This window comes from Stenella coeruleoalba (genome assembly GCF_951394435.1).
Source record: "Stenella coeruleoalba genome assembly, chromosome: 14".
Taxonomy (NCBI): domain Eukaryota; kingdom Metazoa; phylum Chordata; class Mammalia; order Artiodactyla; family Delphinidae; genus Stenella; species Stenella coeruleoalba.
The window spans coordinates 66,962,919-66,987,421 of NC_137160.1; the positions used below are offsets into that span (position 1 = coordinate 66,962,919).

Consider the following 24,503-nt stretch of genomic DNA (forward strand, 5'->3'; position numbering starts at 1 on the left):
GTACCGCTATTATCCACATGTTATAGATTGAGTAATCCGAGGGCTAGAGCAGGGAAATAACCTGTCTAGAAAACAGCAACCAGGTTCTGCAGCCAGCACCCTAGCCTTTTCCTTAACTACTTTGCTCACAGAAAGATGAAAACCTAAATTTGCCTCCTTACCCTAGAGCCGATTAGTAATTATCCAGATGGAATCCAGATGCCCCAGACTCCTCCAGCCTTCAGGAGTCCTGCGGTACACAAGTAACGAACCCCACTCTTATACCAGATCCCTAAGTATTTGAATCCCCAAGGAATGGTCTGTGCTCCACCAGTCTGTCTTAGATGTTTTTGGCTCTCTGAATCTGCCTGCCTCACCACTCCTGCCACGGGGAAACCCTTGTACTGCTGAACCTCATGGCACAGTTGAGACCAGACGAGACTGTTTAGTGAGACTTGTTCCCAGGGTCCCCTACTGAGCAAATCTCACGGCAACTTCCAGCCAGGTTGCAGTGATCGGTTCACCCTCCACCTTCCCCACTGTGAGCCCACCACCTCCAGAGTCAGTCTCAACAACTTCGACACTCCCAGAAGGTAGACCCTATTTGCAGAGATGTAGTCACCCAAGGGGAAGTGATGTGAGCTGATTAGCACCTCATGTCTCTCCATTTCTGGATAGGATCTTGGCTTTACCATTGCAAAACCAAAGAGCCCATTAATTAAGGCCCTCCTCCTCTACAGAAACTTGCAAACTGCATAGCAAGTCTCAGCCAGGGCCTCATTACACAAACACACAATCACATTGAAAATATTACCTTTTAAAATATATATATATAAACTAATAATTTCTAAAGAGAATACATTTGGGACAAAGGCATTTCTTCGCTTGTTCGGAATCTAGACTCATACCGTGGGAGGACCTTGCTTTAACTCTTAAAAGCACAGTGTGTTAACTCTCATTTTATCACCTGGGTCTTCCTTCTGACCGGTGAAGGAATTCTGACTGAGAATTATTTTTACTATAAGAATCTGTGGAAATCTCTCAAGATCCAGTACTGTTGGGTTTGAAACCATGAATTGACAATTTTAAGACACACTGAAAACTGTCTCTAATGGTTAGTGTTATTTTAAAAAACATATACACAACTTTGAACTTGTGTGAATGTAACTGACACTGATGAACATGTCCAGTGTCTTCCTGGTAGAGGTGAGCTGGAGAATGAAAGAACCCAGATACCATAGGGACCTACAAGAAGGGAAATGAAGGTGTGGTTTTGGTGCCTGGCTTCAAAGGCTAGTGGCAATCATGAACATAATCTGTCTCTTTCCAGCTAGACCAATTTTCTGTAAAGACAGAAAAACCCCAGACAGCCAAACTTCCCCTGCAAAAATGTTAATTTAACAATGTCCCAGTTTCCAAGCTATCTGCAGCTGATTTTTATAAGCACACTGATAACCCAGGCACCAGCAGGGTGAGGGAATGGCTAGTGTGCCAAAGCTTAGGCTCCCCAGCTCGGGGTCTAAGTCCTCCTTCTTTTCCCTGAAGTTCCAGCTCCTTGATGAACTTATGTTTACTCATTCCATTATTATTAAGGACAGAAATGAATAGACTAGAAAAGAGGTTCTTTTTTTTTTTTCCCCATCCCAATAAATCATCCAGTAAATAGCACCGAACAGCCTCCAATCTTGATAGCTGGTTGCACATATGAACTCTGCTGTGTAAAATCAGCTAGTTCACGTTTTCTTGGTTCTCAGATCCTCTTGATAGCGGATCTCTTCCTTTGTGTGCCCAGCCCAGGGCACAGGCCCAGCAACTTCTCTCTGCTGCCTCACACAAACTGCATCAGACATACACATTCCACCTATTAGCATCCATTGTGGGAGGGGGGGTGTTAATAGTGACGGTAAACTCACTAAAAAAGTATCTAGACAGATTCAGATTCTAGACTTAAAGGACCTGCCACCTTAGGCTAAGTTTATGAAAATTATAAATATCGATTAAGAGCTAAATTCCTCTTTTAAACAAAATGGTTCTTTCTGAGATCCAGATTGACTAATTACCCCCCATAACTAATTTGCTCTGAGAGTCAAAGCCTCCTAGAGTATATATGAAGCTTCTTTGTGTTCAAACGCTTGGGGGGTGGGTAGGATCACTGCCTCACAAGGCAGGCTGTTTCGAATTTTTGACAACCTGTGGAGTTACAAAGTTCCTCCTTATACTGAGTCCAAATGACCTCCTATAGCTTTCACCAATTTGGTCTTGGATCTACGCTCTGGAGAGACACAAAATAAACCTAATCCTTCTACTAGACAGCTAATCTCTTTATATGATTCTCTTAAAAGAAATTGTGGTGACTCAGGCTACAATTCTATCAAGGATATAATAAACCCAGTACCTTCCCCCTCCTCCTCCTTTTAGTGGCAGAGTGAGCTTATGTGAGTATACTTAACATGCTGGGAGAAGGGAAAATGCTCCTCTCTGGCAGGCCCCAGTGCTACAGGCCAATTCAAGATTCCAGTTTGGAGGCTGCCTATGGGCCATCAGAAATGGATGAGAGTCTCACAAAAGGTAGTGCTGGACAGGCAGGATCCCTCAGATTTTTCTCTATTACAACCCACAGCCTTCTGCTGGCTAAAGTGCATGTCTAGCCCCAGGGATTCTCCTTTTAGCCTGGATCAGGGGTCCTGGGTTCTCAATCTTTTGTGTGCATTAGAACCCAGGGAGTTTTCCATAGGGCCCACCCCTTGAGATTTTGATTAGTAGAAATGAGGCAGGCCTAGTAATCTGTATTTTAACAAGCACTCCAGGTACTGATGTCCTTTCTACACTGATCTGAATGAAGAAAAAAAAGATGAGCCAAAAAATACCTCGTATTTTGGCTTTATTTAACCAGAAAGCACACACACTTAACATTTAACTTATTGGTCCTATCCATTTAAACAAAATTATTAAATTTCATGTTATATAAATAATAAAAATAATACTTCATCATTTATTATTCATCTGATACTAATCATTAAGTCTATCAAAATTCTTCCAGAATAAGGAGAGGACTAGTAGCATCATCTGCAGGTTACAGACTGATAAACTGAAGTTTTGGGGGAAGCATTTAACATCGGCCTTCAGAAGGGAGCCAGGCTCCTGCACTGCAGCTAGTCCTGTCTCGGGCTGGCCAACAGAACAGGGTGGAGGACCAGCTTTGAGGAACTCTACAGGGAGAGTACGTTTTGGTCCAGCACTTAGCTGATCAACCTCGTGATTGAAGTTAACACAAAAATCACACCTGGATAAGCACCACCACACACATGCTATGCAATTTTGTGGGAGTTTTAATAAAGCTAAAGAGGGATTCTAGCACACAGGTTACAACAAGTTAAAATGCTTCACAGTAGTCTAAGTACCTGGGAAGTTTAATTATGCAAAGAAAACCCTCTTTCCTTTGAGAACAACAGCTTATTTCTTTTCAAAATAGCTGCTGTGGTTCTTCTACAGATATAAAGGGTGTCTCATCTCTAACTCAGCCTTGAAGTAATGCTGTCCCAAAGCAGCCCTGGTGACCTTGTTTCCTTGTGGCAAAGTGAACCCATGTCCTACCCAGTAATTTAGCACTTAGTAAACTGACTCAAAAAGTTGAGCAGCAAATTTAGTAAAAGGTTTTGGTGATAGGAACTTACTTTCCTACTAAGACACTTCATGCATATTTGTTGCAAAATAAACTTATTTTAGAATAAAAGTAGCAAAGGCATCTAACTTTCATTTTCTGTCAGGGATGAAGACTTCACTGGTTGGCTGACCTTCCTCTTCTTCCTGGAGCTCTCAGAACTTTGCTGACTGTACACAAAATTCATTCTTTGAATCTGTGAGAATCATCAGAGATAGGCACAATTCAGCAGAGATTTTGACATCTTCACAAGGCATATACAAGACAGGTAGACCAAGCATTAATCCCTTTTGCTGCATAACCAATCTAAACCTGCTTTCCTGTGGGCTGGTTTAGCCCTGCACAGAGGCCCTGCTGCCAGTATCAGAGTCTGGAATTCAAAGTTTCAGGAGCTGAGGCCCCTGGATGCAGCCAGTTTCAGGGACAATTTCTTGGCTCTCTTTAGTGAATTCAGCACATCCAGCTCTTGAGAGAAGAGTTATCAAGGTGTGGGGCCAACAAGGGGCAATTAAGGGTCAGGAGAGATCTAGGGCACTGGCTGGTTTAGAGGCAAATAGAATTGAAGTCCCTTTTCAGTTAGCAGAAACATACAGCCTTATTATTATTTTTTTTTTAATCGTAGGTTCATATTAATGAATTAGGAAGCACCATGGCCCTTCTTTCTGCTTGATGAGACTTATATGTTATTGATTTAAGACAAGTTGATTAGTGAATCATCATAGACATATATTTCTCCATTGGGCTCAACTTTGGTAAAGATTTTAGAATTTATATTTGCTTAACTGAGTGAACAACCAGATGTCAGACAATCCCTAATGCCTGGAATTCCAAGAAACACATGGAGGGCATTTTTATATTTTCCAGCCACTAGATGGGAGGAAAGGTTTTTCCATGTTCTCTGTTCTTTCTTTGGAGGAAAATGGAAGAAGATATATATTTTTAAGCAAGACTTAGAATATCTAGTAGAGGTTCCAACATTATTCTTTTTTTATTTTGTTATAGATACAGGTTATTATTATTGACATGTTTTTACTACAAAATAGTGGAAATGTCATTAAAGCATTTAAGTACCATTTAGAACCAAAGATTGGGTCTACAAATGGCTAATTTAATCACTAACTTTTCGTTTTAGAAAGTAGTTGAATTTCTGATCTCAGAAACCACAAATTCCCTTTGGCTTAAACCAAGACATTGACTATATAGAGCAGTAAAACTCTGAGAATATAAGTAGAGCTGCTTTTCAAGTAACTGGTTTGCTTAGATATGCAAAGTTTGAAATGGTCTGCTCTAAAGGAAAGGAAATAGCAACATAAAAACCCAAAGCACAAAAACCAACTTCTGCATCTAGGAGATGAATTTTTTACAGTGTAGCTGTAAGAAAAAGTACTTGGTAAAATTCAGCTTTTTAAAAAATGTTGCTTGGGCATGCTTTCTATTCAAATGAAATTATCCTCACTTCTGTCAAGTCTGGATACACTGGGAAGAAAACAAGATGGGTGTACAAGTTGGTCTGATGGTTTAATAGTGTTTTTCTCTTTTTCTTCTTTGCTCAAAAGTAAACCAGAGTTTTATTACAAGTTTTAGAGCTGTAATTTTATTACAGTGAGTTCATCAGAACATCTTTAATAATGTATACAATCTCAGGGCAACCAGTGAGGTCTGGGAAGTCTCACTGGTTTATAGAAAACTAGTGGGTTCGAAAGCAAGTGTGTGATCAGTCAGGGGATACTTCCTAACATAGATCAATAGTCCATATTCTGAACTATATAAACCAACAAATTTATCCATAGAAAGCAACATGTTTTTGAGAAACATTTTTCAGGTGTGTTCTAACTGGCTGAGTTGGCACCTTTGATGCCAAAGCCACCCAGGCAAGCATTCCCCTGGAGGTGTCCAAGTTAAAAACCTGGGAGTTGAGGGAGACCTTCAAGATGGCGGAGGAGTAAGATGTGGAGATCACCTTCCTCCCCACAAATACATCAGAAATACATCTACATGTGGAACAACTCCTACAGAACACCTACTGAACGCTGGCAGAAGACCTCAGACTTCCCAAAAGGCAAGAAACTCTCCACGTACCTGGCCATGTGGCTGACAGGGTCTTGGTACTCTGGCTGGGTGTCAGGCCTGTGCCTCTGAGGTAGGAGAGCCGAGTTCTTCTGTCACTGTTTGCAGATGACGTGATACTATACATAGAGAATCCTAAAGATGCTACCAGAAAACTACTAGAGCTAATCAATGAATTTGGTAAAGTAGCAGGATACAAAATGAATGCACAGAAATCTCTTGCATTTCTATACACTAATGATGAAAAATCTGAAAGAGGAATTAAGGAAACACTCCCATTTACCATTGCAACAAAAAGAATAAAGTACCTAGGAATAAACCTACCTAAGGAGACAAAAGACCTGTATGCAGAAAACTATAAGACACCGATGAAAGAAATTAAAGATGATACAAACAGATGGAGAGATATACGATGTTCTTGGATTGGAAAAATCAACATTGTGAAAATGACTATACTACCCAAAGCAATCTACAGATTCAATGCAATCCCTATCAAACTACCACTGGCATTTTTCACAGAACTAGAACAAAAAACTTCACAATTTGTATGGAAACACAAAAGACCCCGAATAGCCAAAGCAATCTTGAGAAAGAAAAACAGAGCTGGAGGAATCAGACTCCCTGACTTCAGACTATGCTACGAAGCTACAGTAATCAAGACAATATGGTACTGGCACAAAAACATAAATATAGATCAATGGAACAGGATAGAAAGCCCAGAGATAACCCCACGCACATATGGTCACCTTGTCTTTGATAAAGGAGGCAAGAATATACAATGGAGAAAAGACAGCCTCTTCAATAAGTGGTGCTGGGAAAACTGGACAGCTACATGTAAGAGAATGAAATTAGAACACTCCCTAACACCATACACAAAAATAAACTCAAAATGGATTAAAGACCTAAATGTAAGGCCAGACACTATCAAACTCTTAGAGGAAAACATAGGCAGAACACTCTATGACATAAATCACAGCAAGATCCTTTTTGACCCACCTCCTAGAGAAATGGAAATAAAAACAAAATAAACAAATGGGACCTAATGAAACTTCCTCACAGCAAAGGAAACTATAAACAACATGAAAAGACAACCCTTAGAATGGGAGAAACTATTTGCAAACGAAGCAATGACAAAGGATTAATCTTCAAAATATACAAGCAGCTCATGCAGCTCAGTATCAAAAAAACAAACAACCCAATCCAAAAATGGGCAGAAGATCTAAACAGACATTTTTCCAAAGAAGATATACAGATTGCCAACAAACACATGAAAGGATGCTCAACATCACTAATCATTAGAGAAATGCAAATGAGGTATCACCTCACACTGGTCAGAATAGCTGTCATCAAAAAATCTACAAACAATAAATGCTGGAAAGGGTGTGGAGAAAAGGGAACCCTCTTGCACTGTTGGTGGGAATGTAAATTGATACAGCCATTATGGAGAACAGTATGCAGGTTCCTCAAAAAACTAAAAAATAGAACTACCATATGACCCAGCAGTCCTACTACTGGGCATATACCCTGAGAAAACCATAATTCAAAAAGAGTCATGTACCACAATATTCATTGCAGCGCTATTTACAATAACCAGGACATGGAAGCAACCTAAGTGTCCATCGACAGATGAATGGATAAAGAAGATGTGGCACATATATACAATGGAATATTACTCAGCCATAAAAAGAAACGAAATTGAGTTATTTGTAGTGAGGTGGATGGACCTAGAGACTGTCATACAGAGCGAAGTAAGCCAGAAAAAGAAAAATAAATACCATATGCTAACACATATATATGGAATCTAAAAAAAAAAAATGGGGCTTCCCTGGTGGCACAGTGGTTGAGAGTCCGCCTGCCGATGCAGGGGACACGGGTTCGTGCCCCGGTCCGGGAGGATCCCACATGACGTGGAGCGGCTGGGCCCGTGAGCCATGGCCGCTGAGCCTGCGCATCCGGAGGCTGTGCTCCGCAACGGGGGAGGCCACAGCAGTGTGAGGCCCGCGTACAGGGAAAAAAAAAAAAAAAAAAAAAAAAATCCCTGCCCTGTAGATTTTACAATCTGGCCATGTTACTTTTTCGCTTAATGATTTCCAATGGCATCTCACTACTTTTAGGACAAAGTCCAAAGTTCCTGCCTTGGCTTTTCATACACCATCAGTGGTTCTTTACACTTCTAGGGAAGGAGAGGGGTCACAGATTGGCTATAAAACCCTGATGAAAGCTCTGCAGTCATTCCTTAGAAAATTGCTCCCACTCCCACTCCCACACTCATCCACTGTGATGGGCCGTTTGAGGGGCTCCTACCCCCCGAATACCTCCCAATTAGAGCCACCCCCCCTCAGGGCCTGGCTGTGCCCAGCAGTACCAGCCTCATCTCCTCTACTCTGCCTCTCGCTCTCTGCCCTCTCAGTTTTCTCATACCTTGCTTCGTCTTGATTCTGGACCTTTGCACATGATATTCCTTCTGTTGAAAAAGCTCTTTCCCCTACACCAGCCCTCTTTTTGCCTAATAAATTCCTACTCATTCTTCAGATCTCAGCTGAAAAATTATTTCCTTAAAGAAACTTTCCTTCCCCTATTCCAGTTAAGTTAGGTACCCCAGTCATATGCTGTTAATAGAGTTCCAAGACATCAGGGACATGCCTGTATTGGTCACAACTTACATTAGAAGGGGCTTAATACATTTTTTTTAATGGATGAATGAATGAATGAATGAATCTGTCTTCAAAGAGCACTCTGCCTGCTGTATAGAAAGGTATTGGAGGCATCAAATGGATGCAGGGTGATGAGTCATGCTACTGTAGTAGCCAGATAATAACTTGGATACCAGTGCAGATGGAGAGAAGTCAACAGTGAAATATTTAGAAGGTAGAGTCAGAAGGATGATCAACTGGATACAGTGGTAAAGCTGAGGTAGGTGGGTCAATAATGACTCTTGGTTTCTGGTTTAGCTAACTTAATGGATGGAGGGACTGTTGTCTCAGGCAGAGAACAATGAGAGTTTTGAACCTGCTGTGTTTGGAGTACCTGAGAAACCCCAAGTAGACGTATTGAATCGGCAGCTATATGTGGAAATCTGGAGCTCAGGACAAAAGTCTGGGTTGGACACGTAAATTTAAGAGTCATCAGCATATGGAGGCTAATTAATGCCATGGGTGTGGAAGAGATTGCTTATTGAGAGATCAGAGCGTGAGAAGGGAAAGGGGCCAGGACATAGCCGTAAGGAACTCCAATAGTTAGAGATCAGGTGGAAGATGAGCCAACAAAGAAGGTTGAGAAAGAGAGAGAGAAAAGAAGTCTAGCAGACTGTCCTACAAAGAAAGCCAAGAGAAGAGAGTTTTAAGAAGGAGTAGAGAAAATAAAAGAGGTGAGGGTGGTGGTCAGTAGTGTCAGGTATTGCTGAGAGGTCAAGATAAGGAGTGAAATATGTCTACTTGATTTAGCCACATGGAGGTTACTAGGGGCATTGGATTGTTCAGGGCAGAAGTCACCTTGAAGTCGTTGAAGAATGCATAAAAAATTAAAGAAATTGAGACAGCAAGTATGCAAAGTTTTATCAAAATCAAGAGGGAGTGACCAGCTCAGCCTGGGGAATTTAGAGAAGCCTCCTTAGCAGAAGAGGGATGTTGAGCTGGGTCTTGAAGAACGAGTAGGAGTTCACCGTACTGGAGATGGGGGTGGATAGGAGAGATCCTTCTAGGTGGAAGGTTCATTCAGCATGTTTAAAGACACTAAGGCATAAAAAGACACAGAAGGTATATGGGACAGTGAGAAATGTCCCTTCATTAGATTGGCTCTTAGGGTGAGGTGTTATATATCCGACACACTCCTGTTAAAAATATAAATTCCCCTGGAATTATTACTCAATATGATGTTAGTGTAAATTAACTTATCAAATGTCTCTAAGTGGCAGCCTGCTGAAAGCAGGGCCTCACAGGCTTTGGGAAGAAGATAGATAAGTATCAATATAGAAAAAGCAGTTCAGGGCAGTGTGCTTTGCTTTAGGAGGTAGATCTGTGTGGCGGACCAAGGGGTGGGCAGCCCCAGACACCCAGGAAATATTGTGAGTACTTCTGTGCCTGGGGTGAGAGTGCAGTGAATTTTGCTTACTTCAAAATTGTCAGGTCAGGTATGGCAAAATGTTTTTCTTTAGAAAGAAGTTCCTAGATCAAGGAAATTTATGGTTCAGAGAGGGTCTGTGCCCCTGTAAGTTATAGCAGTGATGTTAGTTTTGAATCCTTTCCCTTAACATTTATCTTTTTTGTACAATGAAAGGTAGATCAACAGCAATTATAAAATAAATGCTATTAGCATAAATGGAGCTCGTGTTAACATTGAGATGAATGAGCAGTAAGAAACCAAATACCTAAAGAGAATGCTTACCTCCAATTCCAGTAGAGCTGTGAACTCTCTGATATGTTGGGAAGTGTCTCATGTTTTACTGAGATTTATGAAGAGTTTGCCCATTAACTTACTTTCTTGATTTTCTGTAGTTTATGCCCAGGGTTCTGGACCATGTTTATCTCTATTTGGGAGGTAAATATGTATTCTCCTTAGCGTCATAATCACATATTTCCATTAATCTCTAAAAGTTATTATATCGGTTCTGCCTTCCTCTGTATTTTCTAAGGCATCATATGGCTTTAAAGTTCTATAATTAATTCAGTTATTCAACAAATGTTTTTGAGCATCTTCTCTGTGTCCTTCATTGTGCTGAGCACTAAAGACACAAAGCTGATCAAGACATACTTCAAGTCCTTAAAGAGATTATGGTGGGGAAACAAACTGGCTACAGATGAAATGATAGAGTCACGTATAGGGTACAGTAAAGGTTCCAAAAAGATCTTATCAGCTCTTCCTGGGGAGGCCTGGCAAGGCTTTAAAGGGGATGTGAAACTTGAACTAAGTACTGCAAGATGAGCAGACATTCACCAGGCAAATGGCATTAGGGACTGATCTTGCAGAGAGAACATTCTAGATAAAAGCACAGGGACGGAGATATAAAGCAGAATACTCCTGGAGAATTGGGAATTGTTCAGTGGGACTAACAGGAAGGGCATAGGGTGGTGGGCTGGGTTCAGACAATGTCATTCTCCGAAGTTTGGACTTTGTACTATAGTGGAGTGCCGCTGAAGGGTTCTAAGAGCAGATTTGTTTTAGAAAAGTCCCTATGGCAGCATTGTGAGGGGTGAGCTGCGGAGGAGTGTGACAAGAAGCAATGAGGCTACTTCAAGCAAGAACAAGAGCAGCAGTGAGGTTAGACAGGAGAGGGCTAAAGCGGCAGAGGTCCGAAGAGAGAGAGAATGAAGGCCTGAACCTGAACCCTAACATATCTTTGCCATCCATTGTAATGGGCACAGAGGTGGCAAAAGAAAGAAAGGAGTAAAAAATGACAAGAATTACCCAGGTAATGCCATTGACAAAGATGGGAAACAGAGGAAGCTAAGGGGGTAGGTGGTAGAAACAAGGTGGGGAGGATGGATGGAGAAATAACTGACTCTGTTTTCAAGATTCTGAATTGGAGGTGAGATATCCAAATGAAGATGTCCACCAAGGCACTGACTATGTGACCTGGAGCACAGGATGGAAGACACTGCCTCAGGAGCACGTGTAGAAAGTGTATTCACTTTGGATAAAAGACGGGCTATTACTTGAGGTCTGCAGGAGGGTGGTAAAAGTGGATACAGATACAGGTACATCTTTAAATAGGGGGGCAGGAAGTTGAATGATCTATACCTGATGGCCTTAATTATTTCTATGAAGTAGAGTTTAGGTCATCTGTTTAGAAAGGGAGTGAATTGTCATGGGTGGCACTTAAGACACTTATGTGATAAAAGTATGGACAATGGGAAAGGAGCCAATAATGGACTTTCAAAACTAATAGTTATTGCTTAGAATCCAGATAACTTTAAGATATATCACCTTCAAATTAAAATATTTAAGTTTGACATATTAAAATTTTTGCTCTTCTTTTTACAAACATTTGAAGGCTTACAACAGACTGTGCTAAGAACATCACAAATGTTATGTCATTTATTCCTTGCAATAACTATGTGGACAGGGAGGGGGTTTTTATTCCTCTTCTACAGATTTAGAAACTGAAGCTCAGAGAAGTGAAATGACTTGTCCAGTTCACACATTTAGTAAGTAGAAGTCTTGAACACAGGTCTCCTGACTTCAAATTTAGTGCTCCTTATAATTTGCTTTCAACCCAAAGGGGTAAACAAAGGTAGGAAATTGCAGGAGAGGCTGTCAGAACTCTATGCAGGGTTCTTGGGCTTCTATCTGTGGTTGACCATTATTGGGCATAGCCTACTGCGACCTCAAACTAAAGCCAAAACTGAGTTCATTCATTTTCCTTTGTAACCAATTTTTCCTCATGACTTTTCAATTTCTGTTAATCACCATTTCCCAGTCATCAAAGGTGGAAAACACAGTCACCCTAGATTCCTCTCTCATTTCCTAATGCCTACACAGAGTTCTTGTAATGAGTAAATGAAGTAGCACAGATAGAGCACCTGGTACATCTCATATGTGCGAGTCATTTAGTGACTGGTGGCTGTTATCATCTCTACTGCCACAGGTATCCCTACTCCAGCCAAACTGGATCCTTGTGGTTTGAAAGGCTGAAAAATGGGCCACCAAAAGATTGTGCATGTCGTAGTCCCTGGAGCCTGTGAATGTTACCTTATTTGGCAAAAAAGGCATGGGGTGGGGGGGCAGTCTTTGCAGATGTGATTAAGGATCTTGAGATGAAAAGATTTTCCTGGATTATCCAGGCAGACCCTACATATAAGCACATATATTTTTATAAGAGGGAAGCAGAGGGAGATTCAAACACTGACAGAAAAGAAGACAGTGTGACTGCTGAGGCAGAAACTGGAGTGATGTGGCCACAAGCCAAGGAACGCCAGCAGCCACCAGATGCTGGAAAAAGCAAAGAACCGACTCTCCCCTAGAGCTTTTAGAGGGGGTGTGGCTTGATTTCAGCCCAGTGACACTGATTTTGGACTTCTGGCCTCTAGTGAGAGAAAACATTCCTGATGTTTTAAGCCAGTAAATTTGTGGTAATTTGTTACAGCAGCCCTAGGAAACTAATACAGTTATTCCCCAAACACACCTCATTCTTTTCCCTCTTCTCTATTCCTCCACATTTCAGAATACAGAAATCTTCTATTACTTGCTCTCTTAAATTTTGAATAATTCCTTCAAGATCAATCTCTAAAAGTATTTCATCCACAGAGCCTTTCCTGTTTCTTTAATCTAATATGAGCTTTCTTTCTTGAGCGAATACCCACAGCCCATTTTTTGTAATTAAGTTTTCCTGACAGCATTAATATTTGTAAACAATTTGTCCTTTACCTGGGACAGGGTTTTCTGTTCTTTAGGAATTCATTTGTATTAATGTTATGATCTTTAGACTCTCTGCAATGCTTTACGTGTGTCTCACATCAGTAATTCTTTTGCTACCTACCTCTACTACCTACAAAAGTATTCAATTACATAGTTATTCACATAGCCTAAAGCTGCACTGTCTATTATGGTAGCCATTAGCCATACATGACCATTTAAATTTAAATTAATCAAAATTAAATAAAATTTAGAATTCAGTTTAGTCAGTTGCTTTAGTCACATTTCAAGTGTTCAAAAGTCACATGTGGGTGCTCAGTTCAAGTGCTGAATAAATAACCACATATCAGACATCGCAGATATAGAACATTTTCATCGTCACAGAAGTTCTACTGGACAGAACTGCTTTACAGAGGCAATCTATATAATGCAAGCAAACAAGTTTCCTAGGGACCATGGTGATAATAGGAATACAGAAATTAGAAATAAATTTTCCTCAAAATGCAAAGACTTGTTATTGTAAAAATGTCACAATTTTCCCAAGATAATTTTATCAAACCAATGCAATCCCCATCAATATCCCAATAATATGTCTTTTGGAACTTATTAAGATGATTCTAGTAGTCGTCTAGAAGTGAAAATACACAGGAAAATCTCTCAAATACTGAAATAGAGGAACTATGAGGGGAAAAAGAGTTGCCCATACAGACAGCAAAACATAAATGTAGAGTAATTAAAACACAATAGCAGTAATATAGGAATAGACATATGGATCAATACAGTAAAATAGAATAGCAAGTATAAAAACCTATATATCTATGGGTTTTTAATTTATGATAAAAGTGGCATTCAAATTAGCAGGGAAAAGGTAGATGATTCAAGTGGTACCAACACAATGGGAAAACTTTCTCACACCAGGAAAAAAATATTCTAGCTAGCTTAGGGAGCCAAAAGTAAAAAGCAAAACTACTTCATTAGGAGAAAATGTAGAAAAACTTATCAGAAGAAAATATGGAAAACTTTGTTTACAGCTTTAGCACTGTAAAAACCTTTTTAAGCAAGTATGAAATGATGAAACCATGGAAAGTTACCCTGTGTTCCTAAATTGGAAGACATAATATTGTTAAGATGTCAATACTACCCAAAGCAATCTACAGATTCAATACAATCAATCCCTGTCAAAATCCTAATGACGTTTTTTTTTTGCAGAAATAGAAAAATCCATTCTAAAATTCATATGAAATCTCATGGGACCCTGAATTGCCAAAACAACCTTGGAAGAGAAGAACAAAGTTGAAAGCCTCACACTTCCAGATTTCAAAATTTACAACAAAGCCACAGTGATCAAAACATGGTACTGGCATAAAGACAGACGTGTAGACCAAGGAATAGCATAGAGAGCCCAGAAATAAACCCTCACTTATATGGTCAAATGAGTTTTTTCTTTTTAAAGTTTCTCATAGAGTTTTTTAAAAAATAAATTTATTTTATTTATTTATTTTTGGCTGTGTTGGGTCTTCGTTGCTGCACGCGGGCTTTCTCTAGTTGCGGCGAGTGGGGGCTACTCTTCGTTGCAGTGCGTGGGCTTCTCATTGCGGTGTCTTCTCTTGTTGTGGAGCATGGGCTCTAGGCACGCGGGCTTCAGTAGTTGTGGTGCGCGGGCTCAGTAGTTGTGGCTCGCGGGCTGTAGAGCACAGGTTCAGTAGTTGTGGCGCATGGGCTTAATTGCTCCGTGGCATGTGGGATCTTCCCAGACCAGGGCTCGAACCTGTCTCCCCTGCATTGGCATGTGGATTCTTAACCACTGCACCACCAGGGAAGCCCAGCTCAAATGATTTTTGACAAGGATGTCAAGAGGATTCAGTGCGGAAACTAAAGTCTTTTCAAAAAATGGTGTTGGGAAACCTGGATATCCACATGCAAAAGAATGAAGATGGACCCTTATACCACCTCAAAATGGATCAAAGACTAAAACATAAGAGCTAAAAACTATAAAACTTGTAGAAGAAAATATAGGGGGGAGCCTCATGACATTGGATTGGGCAAGACTTTCTTGGATATAACACCAAAAACACAAGCAACAAAAGAAAAAATAGATAAATTTGACTGCATCAAAATTAAAAACTTTTGTGCATCAAAGGACACTACAAATGAGATGGAATAGACAATCCATAGAATAAGAGAAAATATTTGCAAATTATATATCTTATAAGAGATTAATATCCATAATATATAAAGTACTACAATTCAACAGCAACAAAACAAACAACCTGATTAAAAAGTGGGCAAAAGACCTCAAGAGGCATTTCTCCAAAGAAGATACAGAAGTGGCCAACAACCAAATGAAAAGATTCTCAACATCACTAATCATCAGGGAAATGCAAATCAAAACCACAGTGAAATATCACTTCACACCCATTAGGATGGCTATTAGTTAAAACAAACAAACAAACAAACAAAAACTAGAAAATAACAAGTAATGGAGATGATGTGGAGAAACTGGAACCCTTGTGCATTGCTGGTGGGAATGTAAAATGGTGCAGCTGCTATGGAAAACAGTATGGCAGTTCCTCATAAAATTAAAAATAGAATTACCATATGATCCAACAATTTCACTTCTAGGTATATACCCGAAAGAACTGAAAGCATAAATTTGAACAGATACTTCTACACTCATGTTAATAGCAGCATAATTCACAATAGCCAAAAAGTGGAAGCAACCTAAATGTCCATAGATAGATGATTGGGTAAACAAAATGTGGTATATACATACAATGGAATATTATCTAGTCTTAAAAAGGAGGGAAATTCTGACACATGCTACAACATGGATGAACCTTGAAGACATTATGCTAAGTGGAATAAGCCAGTCACAAAAGAACAACTAGTGTATGATTCCACTTATATGAAGCACCTAGAGTAGTCAAATTCACAGAGACAGAAAGTAGAATGGTGGGTGCCAGGGGCTGAGGAGAGAGATGGGGAATTACTATTTAATTAGTATGGAATTTCAGTTTGGGAAGATGAAAAATGTTCTGGAGATGGTTACACAACAGTGTGAATGCCACTGAACTGTACACTTAAAACACAGTTAAAATGATAAATTTTCTGTTATATATATTTTACCTCAGTTAAAAATAAAAAGTGGCACGTGATTTAAAAAAAGATGAAACTGTAAGGAAAACGTTCTTTGAACAGGACAATCTGGAGGATATACAAAAATTTCAAATACACATCTATTCTAGTCATCTATTCTAGAGAAAAGTCCCCATATGACACAGAGTCATGTTCAAGGACATTCCCTGAAACAATGTTCCTAAGGAAAAGTGAAAACAAATGTTCCAGTAATAGCAGAAAATTGAAACAAACTAGAGCACTTTACTACTAAGGAATACTATGCAGTACTTAAAAAGAATGGGATTAATCTAAATATACCGGCAAGGAAAAATCTCTAAGACATACGTTAAGTGAAAAAAGCAAGTTTCAGGAAAAGATATTATCCCATTTATGCTTTTAAACTACCCACAAATAGGGAATTCCCTGGTGAGGGAGTGGTTAAGAATCCGCCTGCCAATGCAGGGGACACAGGTTAAAGCCCTGGTCCGGGAAGATCCCACATGCCGTGGAGCAGCTAAGCCCATGCACCACAACTACTGAGCCTGCGCTCTAGAGCCTGCGAGCCACAACTACTGAACTCACGTGCCACAACTACTGAAGCCTGTGTGCCTAGAGCCCGAGTTCCGCAGCAAGAGAAGCCTCTGCAATGAGAAGCCCACGCACTGCAAAGAAGAGTAGCCCCCGCTCACTGCAACTAGAGAAAGCCCACTCACAGCAATGAAGACCCAACGCAGCCAAAAATAAATAAATTTTTAAAAATCCACAAATATATGCATATATGTGTGTATATATATATGCATGTATATATGTATGTATGTATACTATATATACGTACATACCTATACATGTATATAGCGCTGTCCAATAGAAATAGAATGCACAATTATAAAATTTAAAATTTTTTAGTAGGTACATTTTAAAAAGTAAAGGAAACGGATGAAATTAAATTTTAATAATTATTTAATCCAATATATCAAAAATATTATCTCAATATGTAATCAATATGAAAACTGAGATATTTTACATTTTTTATACTATGTCATTACAATCCAGTATGTAGTTTACACTTGCGGCACATTTCAACTCAAATTAGCCACATTTCAAGTAGTTAATAGCCACATATAGCTAGTGGCTACCATATTGGTCAGCACATCTTGTGTGTGTGTGTGTGTATGTATGTGTGTTTTAAATACAAAATCAGTGGTATAGAATACCCTTATTGGTAGTGTTTGAATTATCTGTGAGAATGTATTCATGTAAAACTTATATAATTAAATTTATATTAAAAATATAAAGTTCCATATTAGTTTGCTTATTGTTAAAATTATATCTTTTATGAACTGATGTGTTTATAATTAACATGGTTTATCTCTTTGTTTTCCTTTATTTCAATGTGATGAAAGCTTTATTATGAAACTATTTTAATTTGTTAACTGGAAAGTTAATAAAAGAACATTAAAACCTTTAAAGTTTGTTTGGCTTACGTTTTACAGTTATAAAATATTCTGAACTATTATTAGATACTTTTCAGTAGAAAAATGTCAGCTACTTTCCTACCTTCAAATGCCTGAGTAATTAACTATTAACTCTATGGTAGCTAAAGGTAGACATATAAAACACATATAAACACACTCAAGCACATACTTGAAGTAATTATAAAAATGAAAAAGTTGTTTTTGGTTTGTGGCATGTAGGAGGAAACCTACAGGCAATGATATGATGATGTTATTAGATGTACTAAACTTGACATAGGTTTGCTGATTCTTCAAAAAAGAGATGAACAGATAATAGTTACAGAATTGGAGATGTGATACCCTGCTTCTCATAGACTTGCTATGTAGGTCATTTGCTTGAGTCTGAGTCTCTATAAAGTGCTTCAGCAGGTGTTGAAAGGAACATAGTATAACTGTAAGTACAGAAATGACTATAGAGCTAGGCCCCATAAAATAGACAGAAAAAGACCACTCTGGTATGAAGACTGTCTGAGATGCAAGGTCTCTATGGGTGTGACATCCAGACCTCGGGTCATAACTGCCTACTCTTGCTGGCAGGAAGGAGAGGGCAAAGCAGATGACACTTAAGAACTCTGGCATCCCCTGAACAGTTCTTCCATACAAGGTGGAGGCAGAGTGGCAAAGATACATTCACTAAGAAGTCAGATTTTCACTTTAAACTGGTCCTAAGTTCACTCGAAGAAGAAAAGAGAAAAAACTAAAAAGAAGTAGTTGAGTGTTTAGAGTGAGGATAAGTTTTATATGAGGGACAGACACCTAACCTTAATTTTTATTTTACTTTTTCAGCCAACAGTGAAACATTTTCAAAGTTTTTAACAGAAAATGAAAATAATCATACCTCTCCTTCTGATCTACTTTTATTTTTTAATATATTTGAATCCTTTCCTATAATTAACAGAACTTTCCATTCAGTTCACATCTAGTTATTTAATTGCCTGGTTCCCTTTTCTTGATTTTATTTATCTATTTCAATAACTAATACAGTCACATAGTATGAAATTCAAAATGTAAAATAAAGGTATACAGTGAGATTCTCCCTGCCATCCCAGAGCCACTCAATTCCCTGCCTAGAAGGCAACCACTGTTACCAGTTTCTTGTACATCCCTCCAGAAACTTCTGTTTTCATGTTGAAATCAACTATACCACTAAAAAACTTAAACTGCTATAAAATTCACAATATCATCCTCTTCAAATTGTTTTACTAAAGCTGGATCAGGCCTGGCCTGATGAGGAAGTGGAGGGTTGTGACCAAGTAACCGACCTATCTGCAGGGTCATTCCTGGTCTCATATCAGATGGAGGTGGGCTTTCTTCCCGTTGTCTCCAGTTATCTTCCCCATCTGGAGACCACATGTTTTCCTCCTGACTAAAGGAAATGAAAGAGAACCAAACTGTAGAAGGGTAAAAAGGAGGGTCAGGAAGGCAGAGATTCAAGGTACCATGCTAAGTGCTGTGGTGGTGATGGGAACAGCAGGATGACACGGCAGGGATGGGCAGCAGAGTGTCTCAAGGTAGTACGGAACAAAGATGTAGAAACAGTGAACTCTAACCAACATCTAACACAGGTAAGATGAAGTAAGGACTAAATAAACATACAAGCAGGATGCTGTAGGAATGTAGAGGGAGAAGGCGAATGGGGGGAGGGACTTCAAAAATTAGCCTGGGGCTGGTTGAGCTCCTCTGATGAGCTTCTTCTCAAAACAGCACATGTTTTTCCCTGACTCATGAAAACCTAGAGCTGGGAGAATGCCAGACCAGTGTGCTGAAGCTCAGTCAGTAGGGAAGTCTTTTAAAACCAATATGGAGGGACTTCCCTGGTGGCACAGTGGTTAAGAATCCGCCTGCCAATGCAGGGGACACGGGTTTGAGCCCTGGTCCAGGAAGATCCCACATGCCATGGAGCAACTAAGCCCATGCGCCACAACTACTGAGCTCGAGTGCCACAACTACTGAAGCCCACGTGCCTAGAGCCCATGCTCCACAAAAAGAGAAGCCACCGCAATGAGAAGCCCACGCACTGCAACAAAGAGCAGCCCCCGCTCGCCGCAACTAGAGAGCCCATGTGCAGCAACGAAGACCCAACACAGCCAAAAATGAAATAAATATATTAAAAATAAAAACCACTATGGAGAGGAAGAACTAAGAGCTTGCACACACACAAAAACATAAAGATGAATAATAAAAGTCCCGCTGCAGCTTACAACTTGTCTTTGTTGTGAATCTGAGAAAAAACATGAATATTTTCCAAAGCTTTACTAATTAATTAAATCGGAATAGCCAGGCATTGCTCACCTCCAGGGGGCGCCATTCACATTGCTATCTATGTTTTAGGTACCCCACTGGAATTGTGCACAATCAATACAACCATGCGTGGCAACCCTGGTAGGGCAAACATCACTTTTTTTTTTACTACCACTTTCTAAGTTTCCCCATCACTAGATTTTTACTTGGGATACAGGATATTCCTTTTGGCTAATATTTCCTATGACAATAAAAAAACAGATATTTAAAATATGAATACATTTTCTTAAAAACCCAAGGTTGTTGAGTATAAACTGCAGTATAGCTATGCTACAGAATATGGCTAGATTATATACCTAAAGTATGACATACTGTACATATTTTCCAACCTATAAAGATTTTCCATGATGGGATAGGGCTGCTCAGTCTCAAATTAAATACTATTTATTTAGAAATGTAAGGCTATTTCAAATCAAGCTGGGCCAGAGAGCAGGGTGGAATAGTATTATTGTTGCAGGGCATCTGGCACATTTTTACTCTGAGGCTTTCAGATTTAATGATTAAAAGTTGAAAGTTTCTCCTTGTTTTAGAAGAAGAGTTTTTCTGTTTTCCCCCAGCATCTCTCTTTTCACTGCCATTATCTAATTCAGCAGCGTAAAGACATCTACCAATTTGGAAAACAATATGACGGTGGGTCACATGAAAGAATAAAAAAATGAGATGTGAAATTGATTTTTGTGTTTAAAATTATGCCACCATAGTTCATAATTCCTGGTTCGAATATTCCTGATTAGGAAGTGTCTAACCAAGTGAAATCGAGAAATACTTGTCTTCATTAGACACTGTTGTGTTTTGTTCTCTGTGCTTTGCATTAATTGGTGAATATGCAGGAACCAATCTTTTAAGGTGTTAGGGTTTTTATTTTGGTGGGTATTGAGCTAATTCCTAGTGGTTTTTAGAATTCACCCACATTTTCCCTTTTTGTGGAAATATTTATGCTGGGGATTTCCACTAAGGGAATTAGAGTTAATTGAGCTCTTTGGTTTGGGGTGTGGGAGGGGAGGTTGGAGGCAGGGACATGGCAGCTGAGGCCATACTTCTATTAGTACCTTTCTTTTTCTTGCCCCACTCTGTATCCATACACATAAGACTTAATCTAACAGGTCCTCATGGGATATCATATATGTAAAATAAGATCATGTACTTGAAAATGTTTGGCACAGTATCTGGTACATGTTAATCACTCAATACAAATTGGTTGTATCTCGTTGAACATTGCCTAATTTTGGTGAATATGTGGTTGCTGTAAATGAAATGTGCCCTAAACTGGCATAGGGATTTTAAAAAATCTAACTTATCCTGGGGTATGAGAAGTATACGGGATCTCTGAGTGATAAGTGAGATTATACGTTTAGTAACGGTCTTCCCTTCAAATTTCAGCTACAAACTTGCACTGAAAACTGAAATGCATACAAACTGAGACATCCTCTCAAATCCCACCCAAGAAGAAATGAATAAGCTTGAAAAATTATTCATCTGGTTATTTTCACGGTATAGTGCAAAGACTGAGAACTAGGGGGCTGGGTTCCATCACTGACTTGCAAGTTTCCATCACAGTAAAAAAAAAAAAGGAGGGGGATAGTATTTGCCATGTACCAAACAGCAATGCTTTGAGGATTAATGACATAATGTCTGTAAAGAGGTTTGGAGCTCCTTGGAAAAAAGACACTACATAAATATAAAGTAGTATTAATATTTAGGCTTAGTCCACAATGTGAGACCTGCTTTCTTTGGCTCATGAGGTCATCAGCAGTTTTGTAAGGTGTGCTCAAACACCCACAGAGGAGCCTTGTTAGCTTCCTCGTAAGTGGACTGTAAAGTTAATCTGGACCCACCTGGTGGGAGCAGTCACAGAGGCCATGTTCCCTTTTCATGGTCTCCAAGAGGGTATGGATGGAGAGTGTTTGACTCCCTGAAGGAATGAGACGTGGCCAAGGAACACTCAACAGCATTTAGGACTTCCCAGGAATGCAGTGGGAGTTTGGGAACGTTTTGGCTTAGAATTAAACAAAAGTCCAGTCTATCATATCTTGATTTAGAAGAAAGGCTAAATTTGCCTTTCTCAGACAAAGAAAGTTGGGAGTAACAGTAGGAATGAGAAAGCTCCTTCTTGGAATGGTGAGTTTATATCTTTAAAGGATTTGGAAGCAAACTTGGGTATTTTTGTCCTGGGAAAGTTGTGGTCTCCAGGGGCTGTCTGTAGTCTCTTTGATGGCCACATTCTGACTCCTCATCAGTGCTTCATCTCTGTGAAATCGTTATCAAGGGCGATCTTGCAGAGGTCTGACTGAATGATTATAATATTATTGTGATGAAATATTTGCATTTCTCAGTTTTAAAAGATAAAATTAATTTTGAGCCTCAGGCATCAGAAACCACCATCTTCAAAAATGTAAGGTTCATGAATTTACCATAATCACAAGCACTTGATAGTGATTCTGAGTCTGTGTCCATAATACCAAAATATTTAAACAAAAGATGGAAAAATATGAAGAAATATTTCTTTTTTTATCTGGGTGTTTTGTTTCTACATTGATCTAGGTTGGGTATTCTTTCAGAAATGATTTGGCTTCTTGTCCACTGATTGCTATGGTATTTCAGATTGATATTGACAATATGTGTTTTTTAGGAGAAAGGAAACAAATGTTATCACCTTCTCAACTTGTAGTCAAATCTACACTAGCTAGAAAGCTTTTTCTAAATAAAATATTGACTTTAATTCTTCTTCCTCTTCCTGCCCCTCAATGAGCAGTTCAGTCCTAACATCAGTGTCAGGTGTGGCAGAGCCAGAGAGGTGTGTGCACGGAGGGGAGTCAGAACCTGAGCAGCGTGAGGAAAGCCTCCATGTGGAGGATGGGCCTAGCGTGAGAAGTCAGAGGCTGAATGGAGTGGGGAGGGCCTCACAAGTATGGGTGACTCACAGGGGGTGTCAGAGCTTGAGCAGGGTGAGATAGGTATCTATATGTGTGTGGGGAAGGTGGCAAGGATGGGAGCTTGGTTACATTCGAGGGGACAGATAACATAAGTAAATATGTTAAGTATAATGGGGGCCAGGTTTCTTACTGATGCAGAAAGAAATGACAAATACAGAAAGTGAGAAAACTAGAATGATTTCTGTAGTATTAGATTGGAATTGATGGTATAGGTGTGAATTCATGATAGGAAAATAATAATTGTGTATTGGACAGTGGAGTTAGTGGGAGTGAACACCTGATTAAAGTGGGTCAAAGAGAATAGAGAGCAGGGAAGTGGACACAGCAAGCATAGACAATTCTCTTGCAAGATGGATATGATTTAGGTCAATAGAAAGAAGAAAGGCATTCCAAGCAAGAGAAAGTATATTCGTTAAGATATGAAGGCAGAAACAAACTTGGCTTCTTCTTTGACAGTGAGAAAACAGACTTAAGGAAGGGGGAACAGGTTGGGTAAGAGTGGGAAGTAAGACAGGTAACATGGAGCCATTTCATGAGTGGCCTGAAAGCCAGGTAGGGGTGTTTAGACTTGATGTAGTAGGAAATAGGAATCATGAGAGATTTTGATTAAGGAAGTGATACGATGAAAGTTGTATTTAAAGAAGATTTGACTGGCAGTGGTATATGGGATAGAGCAGGAGGCTGTGGGAGAGCCTGGAAGCTGTGGCTGCAATTCAAATGCAAGAGGATGAAGGCCTGGACTCCAGTTTTGGCAGTAAGAACAGACTGGAAAAGGAAGGCTTGGAGGAACTTTGATACCTGACTGAATAAATAAGAATGATTTCAAGATTCTGAACTTAAGACATTGAGAGGATAAAGGAAACTGCTGAGAGGCAGGGAAACTGGGTGATGAAAGTTGTTCTGGGTGTGGAAAGGGGAGGGCAGTGGTGAATAAAAAGATGAGCATACTGGATTTGACATGATAGTGAGATATCAAAGGGGAAATGCCCAACAGAAGATTAAAGATATAGAACTGAAGCTGTTCAGTGCTGATGGTCAGGGCACAAGATAAGACTTTTGGGAGCCAACAGCACACATGTGATGATTAAAGCTCTGAGAATGGATGAATCCTCCAAAGTATGTAGACATTGAAGATTATATAGTCTGGGCCTTGAAGAGGTTGGGCTTTGCCCACAGTTAGAGGTGGGAGAAGGAACAAAAGTAACAGAGAGAAGCGGATGACAGCACAGACAGATGGAAAGAGAATGAGAACAGTATAATGTCATAGAAATAAAAAGGAACATTTAAAAGAGAGTATAGAGTCAACATCATAAAACAGGCCAAGAAGATTGAAAAAAGGAGTAAAGACAGTGAGATCTCTTAATTAAAAGTCATTGTTAGGAAAAGTGAAGGAAAGTGAAGATGACTGAAGAAGCCAGCTTTCTGATTCAAAGAGCAGGTGAGAAGGGGTACAGTAAGTGGAAAGCCTCTTTTGAAAAATTTGGTAAGGAAACAGCACAGTAACTAGAGGGATAATCAGGATCACGTGAAGGCTTTTTCTTCCTTATGTTTAGAACAACTTCATTCAAATTTTCCTCCTCA

The 24,503-nt window shown here is 39.5% G+C and overlaps 1 protein-coding gene across 1 annotated transcript in view; it reads right to left on the reverse strand.

Annotated features, from left to right (window-relative positions):
• Positions 1-3,732: 3,732 nt before the first annotated feature.
• The window catches only part of HORMAD2 (HORMA domain containing 2), a gene marked incomplete at its 3' end in the record, with an annotated part of 65,920 nt that continues 45,149 nt past the window's right edge, over positions 3,733-24,503 (reverse strand). Inside the window, 2 exon segments of the mRNA XM_079943014.1 lie at positions 3,733-3,755; positions 3,758-3,836. Coding sequence (XP_079799140.1) covers positions 3,733-3,755; positions 3,758-3,836 — 102 coding nt within the window.